Source organism: Amblyomma americanum, chromosome 7 (assembly GCF_052857255.1).
Source record: "Amblyomma americanum isolate KBUSLIRL-KWMA chromosome 7, ASM5285725v1, whole genome shotgun sequence".
In the NCBI taxonomy this organism is placed as follows: Eukaryota; Metazoa; Arthropoda; class Arachnida; order Ixodida; family Ixodidae; genus Amblyomma; species Amblyomma americanum.
In genome coordinates, this window is record NC_135503.1 from 127,710,520 (window position 1) to 127,728,628 (window position 18,109).

General features: G+C 43.2%; 1 protein-coding gene across 3 annotated transcripts in view; it reads right to left on the reverse strand.

Annotated features, from left to right (window-relative positions):
* Window positions 1-620: 620 nt before the first annotated feature.
* LOC144097444 (histone-lysine N-methyltransferase PRDM7-like) overlaps window positions 621-18,109 on the reverse strand; it is a 57,378-nt gene continuing 39,889 nt past the window's right edge. The window contains exons 6-7 of one of the 3 annotated variants that reach the window (XM_077630163.1): window positions 11,397-11,586; window positions 621-1,416 (exon numbers count right to left, since the gene is read on the reverse strand). In XM_077630163.1, the coding sequence (XP_077486289.1) occupies window positions 1,025-1,416; window positions 11,397-11,586 (582 nt within the window). In that variant the 3' untranslated portion in view covers window positions 621-1,024. The remainder of the gene's footprint in view (window positions 1,417-11,396; window positions 11,587-18,109) is intronic. The other 2 variants (XM_077630162.1, XM_077630161.1) reach the window with 2 other exon arrangements.

An 18,109-nucleotide genomic window follows, 5' to 3' on the forward strand; every position in this document is an offset into this window, starting at 1 on the left:
TCCGCTATCTTCCCACAAAATCATTGTCAGGTTAGAACGGGGTGTTGAGTGTTTTAACTTACAGAACACATTATCTGATACCATGCCTGCTTCCAATTTTTTTTGTTCTGTAAGTTAAAGTTTTCATCCTTACTTTCCAGAAAAAATTACATCTTAAGGCATCGTTGTCACCATCCACGTTTGTAACAAGGCAGGACGCAATTCAGTCCTTAAAACGCCCTCTGCCAACGATTATGAAATTTTAGAGAGACAAGACATTTTTGTGAACACATCCATTCTGCAGCAAAGGACGATTGGAAGGACACGGGCTAATCTTAACTGTCTTTTAATTTCGGCAATTTGTATGCCTACTGTAATACTTTGTGCATTGTACTCGGTCACTGCAAAAGTAAAGTGAAACGCAACATTAATGGTTAGTCTTGTGTCCCAAATAAATAGGTAATTCTCTCAACAACGCAGCATACAACATTTTGCACATTTTTAAAGGAGCATATTTTCCACACTCATCGGAAATCAGGTCTTCGAGTCAACCGTATCTTTTGATTTACCATATGAAAAGTTGGCAGCGGTAGAAATATCGCCGAGATATCAAGTTTTTCTTCTTTCGCAACGAAATTTCTTTCTTACTTTTCTAATGTGTTCCTTGCTTAGTTTCTCTAGTGTGTGCCAAGTGCCTTGCAACATATCCGTGAGAGGAACCAGAGTTCTGTTACAAGGACACACCGACCAATAATTTATTTATTTACTGGTTCATTGATTACTAACAGCGTAAATTTCGTTTCGTTGAATAATTGTTATGTCGTTTCTTCTGCTAAAATCTAACCGGAAGTTAAACGGTATGTAAAACCGAGACTGATCGTTCGCTCGATTGCCTGAATAATTGGTTTGTTCATTATGTCAATTTTTATCTTTCACATAGCTATGCTCCGCCGAAATATTTAAGACCAACGCCCGTGACTGCCTGCTTTTCGTGGAGAGCGCGCCCACTCAGTGGACCTTTGCATCACGGCACTGACACCAGCGCCTAGAACTTTCCGTGCTCGCGAAACTCGTGTCTCTTCGCGTAGAGCAGCGTGGAGAACTCGCGTCCGCACACAGCGCACGCGAAGGGCTTCGTGTCCCTGTGGACCCACAGGTGGTTCTTGAGGTTCGACCAGTTGCCGAAGCCCTCGCCGCACGTGGCGCACTTGTACGACACGTCGCTCGAGTGCATCCTCCGGTGGTGTCTCAGGGTGTTTGCCGCGCCAAAGCGCTCGCCGCACTCGGGGCACTGGTGCGACTTTTCCCTGGTGTGGGACAGCATGTGCTTCTTGACGCTCGAAGACTTGGGGAACTCCCGGGCACAGACCGGACAGGCGAAAGAGGGCTTCTGCTCGGCGGCCTTGGCCTTTAAGGGATGGGTCACGGTTGAACTGCCTGGGCAAAAAGGAGCCGTCGAAATTGTTAAATAAACCCCCGAAAGATGCACCTGCAGGTAAATAAGTCATCTTCAAATAATCTCTAACTTCCCCGCTGGTACGCCAATGGCGGTCGCTTTAAAGAAAACTTTGAAGGCCCAGCCATGCAGATGATTTTTCTGCTGTCATTGACTTCATGTGCGCTCCTTCTCTATCTACACTGTCACACAGAGAAAGCAAAAAGACAAAAACAGAGCCTGAGGCGAGGGTAGTGAGCTTCCCACAAGCTACGTATGGGGTGCCCCTGTCTTTTACCAGTGGTAAATCTGAAACTGGAAGATGATTTTGTAATAGTAGAATTGGTGTTCGTCAATAGCATGAAGAGCAAATAGACGTTTATGACAGTAAGATGAAGGCCGACAAGTGTGTTCACCCACAACTTGTGTCTTGTGAGAAAGAGCCTGTATACCTCCACCTTTCTTTCGTTCCCCCGTGTTTGCTATTCAAATAATAATGGTCAATCTGAACATTCCAAATGCTCAAAAGGGACTAAAACGTCTAAGGAAGTATGACCGCTGGAGGATTTTGTCGACTTGGGTGTGACCTTATGCTGAATGTTGTTTAAATCCTATCTGTTGATTCTTTTTACGACGCTTTGAGTGTGCGAAATTTCTGTTCCACGGTTTGTTAACCTCTCTGTAACCATTCCCCCCCCCCCCCCCCCTATTGTAATGTTTTGAAAGGGGATGCATGCAGGCATCTAATAAAAAAATAGAGAATAATCATATATAGATATTAACCCTTCACGTTCTTGCGTCCTACCTTCAGGCGGAGCTTAAGTGTCTTGTGTAGTATTAAGCGACAGCGTATACAGCTCGTTAGGTCGTAAAGCCGTAGGCGTAATAGTAGTGAGCACCGTGTCTCGGAAATAATCGGGGGCTGCATAAAAAATCTTATCATGGTAATTTGTGGTTTTAGTGATTCATGATTTATTTAATGAAAATCATTGTATTTAACAGATTAATTAAAGAAATGAAAAAATTGAAAAAAAGGGGTTCAAAGGTGTCAAAATGCTCAGAATGAAACACCAATGCTTCGTGATGCTAATTAAAATATTTTAGAGTGCGTGATTGATCAAGTAAAGAATTCAAACAATTGACAAAAATGAAAAATGTACTCAAAGGTGTCAAACTGCTCAGAATGGAAAGCCTAACCCAATACGCAATCGCGTCAATCCCTTAAGGCGGAGCTCTTCTCCTTTTCAATTTATCTTCATGCTGCTCTTAAAAAGAGCACACAACCTCGCGTTATTTTAGCACCTTGTGATAATCAGTTTTAAGCGGACTGAAGCACTTTGTGAACATAAATTTGTGTAAGCAACGCATATTATTTTGTTACATAAACTTGATTCATTGACGCCTTATATTGCGTCCATTGTCTTGTAAAATATACTATTTTCCTGTTTGTCGTGAAGAAAGTGTAATCGTCGTGCCACGTGAATGGCGCCAACAAAGAGAACCATTGATCCCCATTAATGTGCAATGGTCATGTGTGCATGATAGCATGACACAGCAGTATCAAATAGGTAGGGAAACAAATGTTTCGCTTTGAAGCACTGAACAAGAAGGTGAGAAAATAAACATTAATGCTCACGGCCTTATCCCAAGATTAAATAAAATGTGCTCAAGATTGTTTCAATAATCACCAGCCCTTAATTTGATACAGTTTGAACGGCAAATTTATCCTAAGAAGTTTTGATGTCAAACTGATACTCGTGCCACACGACCAAATTTTAACGCCGTTGAGTGCTTACTGATTTCAGTTTTAATAGCATTCGCGCGGTGCCACACGCATAAATTTAATGGCATTATCCTTACTGCCATTCGCGACCTACTGAGTTCGTCACAACTAATTCGCCCCCGAGCAATGCGTACTCTCGTCTCCATTACGCACGCAGAAAAGCGTGCAACATTGTTAGTGACAACCTCATCCCCTCTAGCAAATGATTAATTTGTAGCAATTGAATCAGATGAGGAATCTGCTGCATTTTTGATGCGAAGGGCGCCATTTTTACCAGCACTTCAGACAGACACTCTCGGCTTGTGTGCTGACACGCGAGTTAACGGCTGCTTTCTGGACTTGCAAATCAGGAACGGCGGTATTTTCTGCAAAACGATTTTTATATTACATTTCAACAACATTCATGAGATAGTGTGCTCATTAGCATTGTTTATGTTTAGGTGAAATTTCTGACTGCCTTGCAAGTGTTATCGCCATCGCTAATTTCGTGTAATGGCATTAAATGTGGACGCGTGGCCCCAACCCCGAAAATAATGGCAACAACAAACTCAAGGCCTTAAGCATTTACAGCCATTTCTTGTGGCCGTGTGGCACAGGAATAAATGAAATGAAATAAGATTCTGAAAAAGGCCTTTGACAAAAAGAAAAGAACCTTTTCGACAGGGCAGTGCGCCCCATGCTGTAAAGAATACCATGGGCCGTTGTGTTGAGAGCCGGTAAATATAAATAATTTTTGTCCCTATATCTATTGCTCCCTTACTCTCTAACACGAAATGCTCCCTTGGGCACGTGACGAAGGCAGTGAACGGTCACAATAAAATAAGATAGGAGATAAAGACTTTAAATTGTCCCAGTATGGACGCTGCGCGCATAACGTTGATGTTTGAAGAGAGGAGAGTACACTTGCGTTTAGGATGTACTGTATCAATCTCTCTCTGCGTCCTTTTTTTTGTCTAGACTCCTCGACACGGCGTTCACCGGATATAGTAGACATCGGTAATTTCAAGGGCACACTGAACGGTACAGAATTTATAAGCTTCGGAAATATTACGCGTAAAAGCATAGGCAGTCAGCTGCTAATGCTTCGTGAATTACTGTTAAAATCTAAGGGAGAAGCTATCGCGGACACATTTAGCGCGAAGAAATGAGTGTTTTAAGGGTTCCATAACGACCATGTAAATATAGGGCTTCTGCGCACACATACAAAAAAAAATAGATTTCGGCACATGCTCTTTTGATAGGCATGCATGATTGCCCGAATCATTGCACGGTATGGGCTGGGTGGGCATGGTCCAAAGCACGGAAAGCTCATAGTAAAAAACTGCATGAAGAGCGCCTGAGGAAATTGGACTGTAACAGGTGGGCAGCTAAGGTATGGAACTGCTTACAAGAAAGCGTCGATTCACATTGGCGGGAAGTGATTACGACCAGTAAGTGTGCAGAACACAAGAACGCAGAAGGTAAAAAAAATGGATTAATTCAATGAACAAGATGCACAACTACATCGATACCGGAAAAGGCAGGTCAGGAAGGAAGCGTTTTATGATAACTCAGGAGGTAGTGCCCTACTCTTTGAAGCTAGATCAGGGTGTCGAGGCTACAAAAAGAAATTTATCAAAATTGACCCATGAGCTGTGTGGTGGTAAATGTGTGGAAACAGTTGAACACCTCATATTGGATTGTGATAGTATTCTTTCGGATGTAGATGCACGCAGAGTCACGTTCCCTGAGGCCCTAGAGTAGAAAACAATGGCTATGTAAATAAATATGCGGTGGAAGTTAGCAAAAGCGATTGGAGGATCGCTTGGCTCAAAGGCAGAAAAGTAACATAAGGTTAGAAGTGGAGGACTGAGAGCGTATTTAAAGAAAATGGCGAATTTTAAGGCCAATTTATAACACAGTTAAATAAAAATAAAGAAAAAAGGCCAAGCATAGTGACAACTACGACCGACCGACCGATCGACCACGGTAATTTCGGATGTTTGGCACACACCCATTGGTTTACTTGGCCTTGAAAGCCTTAAAAACTATGTGGTGCACCGCCGCAGTAGCTCAGTGGTTATGGCGCTCGGCTGCTGACCCGAAAGGCGCGGGTTCGATCCCGGCCGCAGTGGTCGCATTTTGATGGAAGCGAAATTCTTGAGGCCCGTGTCCTGTGCGATGTCAGTACACGCTAAATAACCCCAGGTGGTCGAAATTTCCGGAGATCTTCACTACGGTGCCCCTCATAGCCTGAGTCGCTTTGTGACGCTAAACCCCCACAAACCAGACCCACAAACCAAACCAAAACTATTTGCTGCGAGCGCAGGAAGCATTTTATGTCAGATTCTGCAGTGCGTAGGAAGAGCGAGCCATCAGAATCAACATATTCGCGTAACATATTCGCGTAATTAAAATAAAAACAACTTCCACTGAGTCACATGGAGTCCGCTATTGCCGATCGACAGATGGCGCTAGTTGGTGATATTCAGAAAGGCTGGCCGTGCATAATTTTTCATTTTAAATCAACCACACTGCGTGGCAAATTTTATGTGCTTCTTAAGTCTGTTTCACATGCAAGCGAAAGAGCTAGCGAATCCTGCCGCCACGGCAGAAAAACCTGTTTCGAGTCGTCGGCGCGATGAGCGGCGAGAATCCAAGTTGTAAATCTTCGCTGCGACGCGATGCTCAGTCGCTTGCATGTGAACCAGCCTTCAGCTCTACATCACCCTCGAAGTTGACTTATGGCTACTAATCTATTACATGAGAAATTTCACACAGAGAATAATGCACAGCGCGAAAGACACTGCGACTAAATAGAATTCTCCAAGAATTTATTTTGTTGCGAGGGGCAAAGGTATAGATCCAATTAGCCAGGAATCAGCTAAGTTCACATGATCACACGAACAAAAATGGCCCATGATCGAAGGCTATCACTCCGCGACCCCCTGGGTGTACGATATAATGTTATTATCGGTCAAGAAGTTAAGCACTCCAGTTTCGGTTTTATAGCTCTAGATGTTAAGGCGAACATTCCCGGCCTATACATGGTAGTCGAGACTGTCGAGTGTTTGTGCAGTGGTTTTAATGCAAGAACGCATTTAACGCCAGCGTTTTAACCTCTCTTTGACCGTATATTTGTGTCCGTCGGTACTTGCAACCACGAATAAACGATATCTCCTTGTGCACCGCCGCCCCAGCCGCGTGCAGAGAGAAGAGAAATAGATGGGGGATGGGGGAATAGATAGAGAATGGATTGAAATAGATGGGGGAAAAATGCAAAATGGGCGCGTCGCATCCACCACGTCCGTGCAAGCGATGGCTGCAGCAACAGATACTGCCGGTACCACCTTCCCTCCCATACCCATATCAAGTGACAATATTTTAAATGTGAAGAGAATACTGAATTGTGAAGCAGAATTTTCACTTTTATAGGGAGGATGTGCTTGTGAGCGTAAGTCGATGCAGTGACAAGTGACAGCATAGAAGCGAGGTAATTTGTGGGATTATCCCGTGTCATTTTCTTATTAAAACATACACGTGATGTGTAAAATTCATTGCTTCTATTTTAAAATTATTTCACACAGTTGCTTCTGCTCATTTTTAAAGCGCTGTGCTTTGTCCACTTTTCAAGTTGCCTATGTGTTTTACTTGCTTTTATGATCATGCTCGAAGAGCATGGGTGGAAAACATACATACATCATATTTATTTTTTCCAGAAATTGGAAAGGTCTCCTGAGCTATAAGCTATGAGCTTGTCTAGGCCCAGGAGACCCAATACATGGCAGTAGCGTGTGTTTACAAAAAAAGAGATAAATAAACATTCACCCGGAAAGTTCACAAATGAAAGTAATCTATACTATTTCTATAGCATACACACAGCATTTAGCATACATGATGCATATCACAAAAAAGAGATCTCACACAAAGCAAAACAAAAAGCGTAATAACATCAATGTGCTATTCAATATGAAATATCGCTAACAGAACAAAAATAGTAATAGAAATCATATATTAGCAAAATTGGAATGCAGCTGCTTGACACTGTATTCATGAATAGAATAGTATTTGTTGGCGCAACAGGAAGGTTATAGGTCAAGGACTGGTGTTTATAGAAAGTGCGAAAGCACGGGATTGCCCAGTAAACTGGTGCCGTCTGTATCTATGACTAGTTCTGTTTTCTTGCATATTTGTGTTATGACATTCGCATATATGCTAAGAGGGAAGGAACCCAGAATGCTGTCTTTCGGCACGCCCGATAAAGCAGTTTTAACATTAAATCGATGACCGTTTAATTAAACACACTGTTGTCGATTCTTGAAGTAGGAGGACAGGTGAGGCGTATACAGTACTAAAGGACGGACACATACTGTGCTATCGCGGATTAGAGGATAGACGAGAACTAGGTGTGGGATTCTTCATTAATAAGGATATAGCTGGCAATGTAGAGGAGTTCTATAGTATTAACGAGAGGATAGCAGCTATAGTAATTAGGCTGAATAAGAGGTACAAGCTGAAAGTGGTGCAGGCCTACGCGCCTACAACCAGCCATGATGACCAGACCGTTGAAAGTTTCTATGAGGACATAGAATCGGCAATGAATAAAGTAAAATCACAGTACACTGTGCTGATGGGCGACTTCAATGCGAAGGTGGGCAAGAAGCAGGCTGACGACCACGTGGTAGGTGACTATGGGATAGGCTCTAGAAATAGCAGGGGAGAGTTATTGGTCGAATTCGCATATAGAAATAATTTAGGGATCATGAATACCTTCTTCCGCAAACGAGAAAACAGGAAGTGGACCTGGAAGAGCCCCAATGGGGAAACTAAAAATGAAATCGACTTCATACTATGCGCTGAACCTGGCATTATTCAGGATGTGGCCGTCCTCGGAAAGGTGCGTTGTAGCGACCACAGAATGGTAAGGTCTAGGATTAGCTTAGACTTGAAGAGGGAACGGAAGAAGCTAGTGAAGAAAACCATTAACGAGTTAGCCGTAAGAGGGAAAGCACAGGAGTTTAGGATAGCGCTGCAAAACAGATATTCGGCTTTAACCGAGGAAGATGATCTTGATGTTCATTCAATGCACGATAATCTGACATCAATAATTACGGAGTGCGCAGTAGAAGTAGGTGGTAGGACAGCTCGAAAGGATACCGGGAAGCTATCTCAGGTAATGAAAGATCTGATTAAGAAGCGCCAAAACATGAGGGCATCCAACCCTACCGATAGAGTACAACTAACGGAGCTATCAAAGTTAATAAATAAGCGCAAGGTAGCCGACATAAGAAAGTTTAATATGGAGAGAATCGAGCATGCTATGAAGAATGGAGGTAGCCTAAAAACAGTGAAGAGGAAACTAGGCATAGGTAAAAACCAGATGTATGCATTAAGAGACAAGCAGGGCAATGTCATTAGCAATATGGATAAGATAGTTAACGTAACCGAAGAGTTCTACACAGACCTGTACAGTAGCCAATGTAATCAGAGCGTTAATGAGAAAGACAGCAGTGCACAGCAATGCGTCATCCCGCCAGTAACGAAAGATAAAGTAAAGAAAGCCTTAGAAGCAATGAAGAGGGGAAACGCAGCTGGGGAGGATCAGGTAACAGCAGATCTGTTGAAGGATGGAGGGGACATCGCGCTAGAAAAACTAGCCACCCTGTATACGCAATGCCTTATGACCTCGACTGTACCAGAAGCTTGGAAGAATGCAAATATTATCTTAATTCATAAGAAGGGAGACGCCAAGGACTTGAAAAATTACAGGCCGATCAGCTTACTATCCGTTGCCTACAAAGTATTTATTTAGGTAATCGCTAATAGAGTCAGGGCAACGTTAGACTTTAATCAACCAAATGATCAGGCAGGCTTTCGTAAAGGATATTCCACAATAGATCATATTCACACTATCAATCAGGTGATAGAGAAATGCGCAGAATATAACCATTATCCAGGGTGTCAACTTCCTTCATGATCTCACATGTGTCACACGTTCTTTCTCACCTTTAATTTTTTTTTCAGCTCGTTACTTCAGTAAACATATTTCTGTATCCTGACGCCGCATGTGTGTAAGCATTTGGTCATTCTGCAGCATCGAGAAATCAGTTAGTATCCAGAAATATATTGAGAAAAGTACCGAGAAAAGTATCGAGAAATCAGTTAACGTCAAGTCATGACTTGACGTTAACTGATTCATCGATACTTTCAATGGTATATCTGAGCGGCATAAGCCCGCCCACCTCTTCACCCAGAACGACCAGGAGAGTTCAAAAGTCAGCTTCAGCCTTAGGCTTGCCAGAGAACACAGGGCTCCACCACTTCGTACAACATAGTTTGGTGACGTGTCTACGCGCTCACCCGAGAGCAGCTATTTCGCCGTCAGTGGGCAATTACTGCTGAAATTCGAGAAGAGCAGCGCGGCGAGCGCACCCGTGGACGCGAAGAGTTCCATAATAAAAACAGCGCGAAACAGACTACGCGGAGAAAGGCCGGACGCAAAAACGGGCGCTGCTCCTTTCGCCTGGCACTCTGCGCACGCAGGGTCCGTGTGGCCAATGCACGCTGAAAGTTCAAAGCCGCATGCTCTCAAGGTCCTTCATGCTCTATCGGGATTGCTATAGGCGGCCGATGAAGCGGTTTCGTTCTCACTTAGCCGTGTTATCAGCGACTTTGGTTGGTTTTCAATTTGTTTTCTAATAAAATAAATTGGTTTTCTAATAAAACATTTCTGCAGGGGCGTGCGCTTAGGTAGACCATATAAGCTGTTTCTACAATCTTGACTTCATAATTAACGCCTGTATAAGCTCAACGGGTAAGAGACACTAGCCCGTAATTGAGAGTCAGATTTACGGAGTCTATAAGAGTGAGAAAGATGTGCCTGTGCACGGAATTCGGCGGACGCGGTTTTGCGACGCGCGTCTCTTCTTTAAGTCTTTACCCCTAGGTCTCTGTCATCTCTCCTCTTTCCATTCTTCTACCAGTCACAACAACAACAACACTGTGCACGCGCAGAGCGCGTGCCGCGCGTGAGTGGCCCTTTCTGGTTGGTGCTGTTTTTTCATTCTGGACCTTTCTGTGCGCCCAGTAAGGTTGTTTGGCGCCATCACATTGCACAATTTGTACGTGTAATGCGCAATAAGCCTAAAGCCAAGTGTGTGGTTTATGGCCAGCACGCCGTGATAGCACTGACTAGTTTCGGGAATTAGCCAAATTCACCATGTAGCTTCTTTATTTTTCCAGTATGCAGAAGTTTAATAAGCCACGCCAGCACAGCGTACGAACAACCTAGGAACATATGCGAAAAGTTTCTACCCATTTTCTTAGTAAATACTTTTTGTTTGCGACTGTAGTGCTCTTCACTAGCTTGTTTAAATAGTAACTTTCACTAATTCTACTTTTACGACGTCCAGTTACTAAGAAGGTAGTGATCTGAGTGACAGGTAACTGGTTAGTAGTAACTCAGTGAATTCTCCGACCTTTTTCTTAAGAGTGTAATATATGCTTGCCATTACTAGCTGCAGCTAGTGACTAGGTAACAGCCATTACTAATCTTCCTAACGGCAGGTAGCAGCCATTGCTAACTCCATGGGTTAGTAACTGTTACTAACCTTCCCGTTACAAACGTCACTTACTAATAAGATGGTAACATTTGCGACAAAGAGTTAATTACTACCCCAAAGTGACTAGGTAGCCTACTACTACCTTTTTTCTCAGAGTGTACGCGTTCGTCGTGCCGAGGATCAACCGCGCGCGATGCCGGGAAGAGCATCTGCACGATCTGCCTTTCGGTGGGAGGTAGGCCCGAACTTGCCCTTTGCAGCCGTAACCACTGATCTGTCGACTTTCGGTTTTCGGTTTGTGGCATTTTTTTGAAGTTTTTGGAAGTGGCACCTCTGATTGGTCGGAAAGCGTCAGTGCAAATGCGACATAAAATGACGTAACCCTGCTCATCTTTCGCAGGTGGATTGAATGCAGAAGGGCTTCGGGGCTTTCATTTGCTATCTTCTTAGTGCTGTCTTAGTAAGCGCTTCCCGGGGAATCAGGACAGAAATTGAGCATCTCACTAAGGGCACTCCCTGGAGTTGCGCTTATCCTTCCCGGCATAATAAGACAAGCAGGGTATTGTTAGAACAACAGATACATGGCATCCGGAAACATGTGAATACCCAGTGGTTCCTTTCTTCCAACTCTGGTGGTTGCAAAGCGTCGGCGACTTACCGTTGCACCACACGAGCAGTTCTTCAACTGTTCCCACTGTCTTGCACATGCTGTAATAGACGGCCCCATCTTTGCTCAGGGGCACAAGGTTCGCACGGTCCTCGGTAGGAGCGCAGTTCACGAAGCGCATCCAGATCGCACGCTGTAGGCCGCTGTCAGCAGCCGGCAATTCTTCCCTGCTCCGCTGCTCCTGTTGGGGCAAATAAATTGTTCAAAAACAACACGAACGGGCCATTACGGTTCACACGGCACAGATCAAGGGAAACTCCTGTTTTCTCCAGAAGGTCCCACAACAATGGCGCTTTTTTTTTTGACGCGCTGTTCTGTGGACATTCAAGTTTTTGTTATTCCCGGAACATGTGCGTGCAGTGCAATATTCACGGGCTGTATTTTGTACCATTTCATCTCGTTTTAATATTATTTGGTCCTGTCCTGTTGGTAGTTGCTCTCCGGTGACGCAGGCTCTGGCGATGACGTTACAGTGGTCGGGAGGGGGGGGGGGGGGGGTAGAATTACTCCCATGATGCCACTTACTCGACGAAACTTGCCCGACGCCCATGCCGCGCTGGCAGACCGGCACAAAAGCCGAGGAATGACAGAGCGCGATGACGCATTTCAGATAGCTGCCAAGCTTCTTTGACGCTACCCGCGCATGTTCGGACCGCGAGACACAGTGACACGCCGCATCCAGAGAGGCCGTGCCTGTGATTGCTCGGTTTGCTACCCCACATTATTAACCACGATTGTGCCTCGACCTAATGAACAGAAACGGGAATTAAATATCACGGAATTCAGTTCCACAGTCATTTTCAGCGAGGTATAGACATGTGAAATCCCGCGAACACGTTTAAGCAGTTCTTGAGTGATTTGTTGGAAAACAGTGGAAGGTGAAACTCAGTGGCTTAAGTTGCGCCAGTAGAGCGGGGTGGAATGACATTTAAAAACTCGAGCGTGCTTCTATGAGAATATACACTTCATTGCTTTTATTAGCAAGGCCCCACAGAGTACCGCCGCCCGCCAACTTAACACGAATGCTCGAACAAGTTTCTTGTACAGACATTATCACCGCGGAGCGATAGCCGCTTGGTCCGAGGCGATGCTAGGGTGGCTGCAGGACATCCGCTATCGTCGACAGCCAGGAACACACCGTGCATCACGGCCTCGGACACAGCGGCCATCGCTCCGCGCCGCTAATGTTAGTACAAGGTTCCTGTTCGAGCATTCGTGTTAAGTTGGCGAGCGGCGGTAAACAGCTCGGGCTTAGTTGAAGCAACTTGAATGTTATAACACTTTCCAGAAGCCACATACTCTTCACCTTTTGCAAGAAAGAATGGAAACTCCAACGCTGAGGCACATCTAACACAGTCTTCTCCGTTCTAGGTGCACCTTGCAATATGTTTCCACTTTTTGGCATTACGTAGTGTATGTTACGCCGTTTGCTGGCGCAGTCAGTATGTTTAAATATTTACTAGAACGATTATTCCTTTTATAATTGTAAAAATTAGAGCAGGTAAAATGGGATAAGCATGCAAAGCGCTTTTGATGCTTCCTTATGTTACATAGTGCAGTGATATGTACTCTGAAGAAATCTGCTTCAAGCGAATGTACAGCGAGTCGGGTGCGGGGCATAAAGCTTACAACTATGTCGAAGAGCGCGAAAGGCATTGCCCTTCAGGCGCATAAAAGGCGTTTGTGAATGCTTCTATTGTAAAAGCAGAATGAGCTCCGTAATCAAATCTATATTTTTGAGTAATAAAACCAGCCCATAGACAGGTGTCCTTTCTATGACCGCATAGAACGACAGAATCCAACAATGTTTCTGTTTTTAGTTCATAAGCACAAATCCGATGGGTACCAACCGCGAGAAAAATAGTCCGTTGTCTTTTCTCTTGTCGGTCAGCAGCTGGCCTAGCACGAGCGCTCTGTGCCGCGGGACTGCCCGCCTATTGCCGTCTTCTATGTAGCACAAATTCGTGCTTTCGCAATGATTCTAATGCAGTAAACATTCCCTGTAGTTTTTGTTTCATCCTAAGAGCTAGAATAATTTTGTTCATGCAAATATGCTCAGTTTTTGGTTGTACTCGTTATTAAAATATTCTGCTCAGAGTGGCAAGTTTCCTAGCATATTTAGAGTCTTCCCGTTGTATCGAAATATGAGACACATATGGCCTTATTTTCTAACGATCAGTTTCATTTTTCCGTGAGGTCAAGCCTTCAATTCACCTGCACTTCCACGTGCCATTGCTCTTTGGAAGAATCTTCCCCACAGTATCGCATCTATCTGCTACCACCAACCTTTCCAAGACCAACTGCACAAACATTTTCTTTAACGAAATGGTGTTTTGTTATAGGTTCTCCTGTCCCATAAGGCAGTCCGGCATTGGCAGTCCGGCGGAGTGCATTGGGGTGAGCTTACGCATTCTACTTTGCCTGCCTATATTGTCGAGATTTGAAGCTGCCTGCTGCGGACACACGTGGCCTGACCGGAACCTTCAAGCAGAGGCAGACGCTACGACATCAAGGCATGGAAATGCGTCATGAGGAGAGCAGCCAACTTGTTCATCACACCTTGCTCGACTGCGCTTAAAACCAGCAAGCTACTGGACACAAGTTGCAGTCCGGCGGAGTGCATTGGGCTGAGCTGACGCATTTTACTTTGCTTGTATAGGTCGTCGAGACTCGAAGCTGCCTGCTGTGGACACACGTGGCCTGACCGGAACCTTCAAGCAGAGGCAGACGCTACGACATCAAGGCATGGAAATGCGTCATGAGGAGAGCAGCCAACTTGTTCATCAGACCTTGCTCGACTGCGCTTAAAACCAGCAAGCTTCTGGACACCAGTTGCAGTCCGGCGGAGTACATTAGGCTCAGCTGACGCATTTTACTTTGCCTGTCTATGTAAGATTGTCCTTTGTTGTTTCATATTTTAGCCTATTGCTCCGCCGGACTGCCCCTGTATTTGAGTGAAAAATGCCTGACCGTGATTACCTTGCTTGTATGTCTTCAATCTCGTCATAAAACCAGTACTTAAAATGTACCGAATGCAAGCACATGTATCACACCGGGAAGTGCTCGGACGTATCAAAAACCAACTTGAAGCAAATGAATCTTGATAAGCTACAAAAGCGGTCTTGTCCAACTTGCGATTCTAAAAAATCAAAGCTGGCCTGTGCAGAAACTGATAATGGCAACGCGGGTAGTCTGGACGATCACTCGTTGACTATTATGGCTAAGCTTGACGTCAATCTATGTCGCATTGATATCATTAGAAAAAGCAAGAAGAACAACTGGCGAAGCACGAGGCAACTAACAGTAAGCTTGAAGCACAAGCATTAACAATCCGTGAAACTGAGACATCCCTTGAAATCCTGCCATTCAAACACGACCACATTTATTAACTCTTTTTCTCAGGGAACTGAAATAAAATAACTGAAAGAAAAGACTACTTATCTAAAAGAACAATTATTAGAAAAGTGTTCTTGCCTCTCGATGGTGGAACAAGAAGTGGACAGGCTGGAACTGCACTCCAGGCGAAATAACCTGGAAATACCCGGTGTCAAAGATAATGGCCATGAAGACTTAAGAGCAGTTTTGCGGTCCATAGGTCAGAATCTTGAACTTTCTGTACCAATGAATGAGGACGTTGAGGCAATAAACAGAATCAAAACCAAATCCAGCAGTGCAGAACCAATCCTAGTGCGATTTGCCAGAAGAAAAGTAAGAGATAAATGGACTGAGAAAAGAACCAGCTTAAGGGAAGAAGATAATTTCATTAATGAACATCTTACCGCAATTATAAAGAGGCTGCTTTGAATGACCAAACAAAGGGCGACCAAACAATCCGCTTCGTTTGGGCTCGCAATGGGCGGATATTTGTGAGAAATCAAGAAGGCGATTCCGTGATCTGAATCGAAAGTGAAGAAGCTTTAACCAAACTGATATGAAATGGCTGATAGCGCAAACTTTGTAAGTGATTGGGAGAAGAAGAGAGAATGGGCGAGTGAAATGTCAAGTGATGTCGTCCTTGAACTAATACACGTCAATATAAAGAGTTTACGAAGAAATTGGGACACGCTACAGGTACTCTTGCAAAAAGCTCTGCCATCCCTGCAGACTCTTATCCTGACCGAGGTTAATATTAGCAAACCTGAATGCTTCCAGTTCTCATTAATGGGCTTTCAATCATTGTCTTTATGTAGGAAAAACCAAATAAGCGGCGATATACTCATGTTTGATAATAATGATTGGACATGCGAACAGTGCAAACTGATTTTGTCGAAGCAGAAGTGATTGCTCTAAATGTTACAAAAGGTGCAGATGAATTCTTAGTATGTGCAGTATATAGACCACCAAATAAAAACATAGCAGTTGTTCTAGAAGAGCTTTCGAGCTTCCTTCATGCCCATGGATCAGAACAAGTTATTCTGGCTGGTGACTTTCATTTAGATATCTGTAATGTAAACAAAACGGTAGTGTCGTATACCTGACCTTACTAGCAAGCTTCGGACTGGAAAATAACATTCAAAGTTATACACGTGAAGAAATTTTAGGCAATCGTTTTACAAAAAGCTGTATTGACCATATCAGTACAAAATTGTATAAAGGCAGTTCTTTCGTGTGTGTAATTAACGAAAAAGTAACGGTCCATTATATTGTGGCCTTGGCAGTTTTGGAAGATGTTGACCAATCCGGCCAGCAGTTTCAGGAGAAGTAAATTTTGAACAATGCTTATGTCGATAAACAAATAATGTCTTTTGACTGGGACAGGACCATATGTGCGGATCATTTAACATGGTATGAGTTATTGATACAAAGTTTTGCTGATATATACCGCAACTCCCAAAGGAAAATTAAGCTAAAACGAAGAAACCCCCGCAATACATGGATTGACAAAGAAATTCCTGAACTTTGCTACATTAAAACCAAACTGCAGAAAAAGCTCCAGGAAAATCCCGTTCATAACAGTACTAAAGAAGAATTTCGACAAATCAGAAATAAAATAACAGCGAAAATAAAAGTGGCTAAAAAACGTTATCACCTACAGAAATTCTCCGCTTCTCGTTACAATTCCGGAATAATCTGGAGTATAGTAAACACGGTTCCAGGAAGATCACCTAGGCGTGCAACACGTGTCCCTGCATCTCTGGCGACTCGAAGTTTTTCTTTTCTTATGTACATGAGTCCCAAGAAACCAATAGATGAAACAATAAAACAAGCTTTCCCGAATGTTGAAAGCAAGAAACTGGCTGAAGATTTTAACCGACATTTCATTGACTCGGTGATGAAATTACTTCCACATAATACTTTGTATGGTGCTCACAACGCAGCAAATAACTCAAATGCTCATTGTGCTTACCTACCTCCTATCTCAGAGAGTGAACTTTGGAACATAGTAAAAACAATAAAAATAACGAAATCATCTGGCTATGATGAAATTAGAATAAGAAATATTGTTGTTCACTTTGATAAACTAAAAGCAGTGTTGCTTCCCGTCATCAACGAAACCTTAAAAACAGGCAATAGTCATAATAAATTGAAAACCAGCGTAGTAAGGCCCCTTTTTAAAAAAGGATCACCAAGTGTTTACGATAACTGCAGACCAATTGGTATCCTTTCATCTATTGCCTGCATCCTTGAAAAAGTTGTGCATGTGAACATGGTGTCATTCTGTCAAAAGTATAAATTACTAAGCCAAGCTCAATACGGCTTTCGACCAGGATACAACACGACTCGTTTTTTAGAAGACTAAGGATTTCATCTGCTCGGAAATTGACCAGAACTGTATTGCTCTAACACTTTTTCTTTACCTTCAAAAAGCATTTGATAGATTAATCATCGACTTCTGCTACATAAAATAGATAAGTTTGGTTTCAGGGGGCCCTACCGCTCATTCTTTTGCCGTTATTTCAAAGATCGCCAACAGGATATCAAATCAGGAGTACCTCAAGGGTCGGTCCTATTAGGACCTATAGGACCCCTCTTATTCAATATTTACATTAATTAAATTGCCAGTTTGCCGCTGCAATTCAAGCTCTATTTGTACGCAGATGACACGGCCCTTGTACTACCAGGAAAGTCTTATAACGAACTCGGAGGTATACTTCAAACAGATATAAAGGGCGTGCTGTATTGGTTTTCAAGCAGTGCAATAGTCGTTAACAAAGTCAAAACAAACCTTATATGTTTCCGCAATCCTCATAAAGTCCTAACAAATACCAAGCCAATTTACTTACATAACTCTTCTTCCGAGAATTGTTAATTTATCCCAATGCGACTAATAGACGGCGCAAAATACTTACTAATGACATTCGACAGCACACTATCTTAGAATATCCATATCGCGCAAGTTGCAAAGAAACTGAGAATGGTATGTGCACATCTCTACTCTCTGAGATCGTTATGTTATGCGCCTATACGAAAAATGGTGTATAAGAGCTTAGGTGAATCTGTACTAAGATATGGTCTCACTATTTATGGTTCTGCATCCACATACAAATTAAATGTAATAAATAGTGTATTAAACAAATGCATGCAGCCTGTCATATGGTACACAGTCTCATAGTGAACATGTATTATTTAGCATGAATCGTTTTAATATGTTATTCATAGAAAAAGCTTTTATTTGATATTTTATACAAACATAATTCCTCATGTTCTTTCAAAGTGGAAAATATGAAAACACGACCCTTACGCCACATAACGAAATTCAATAT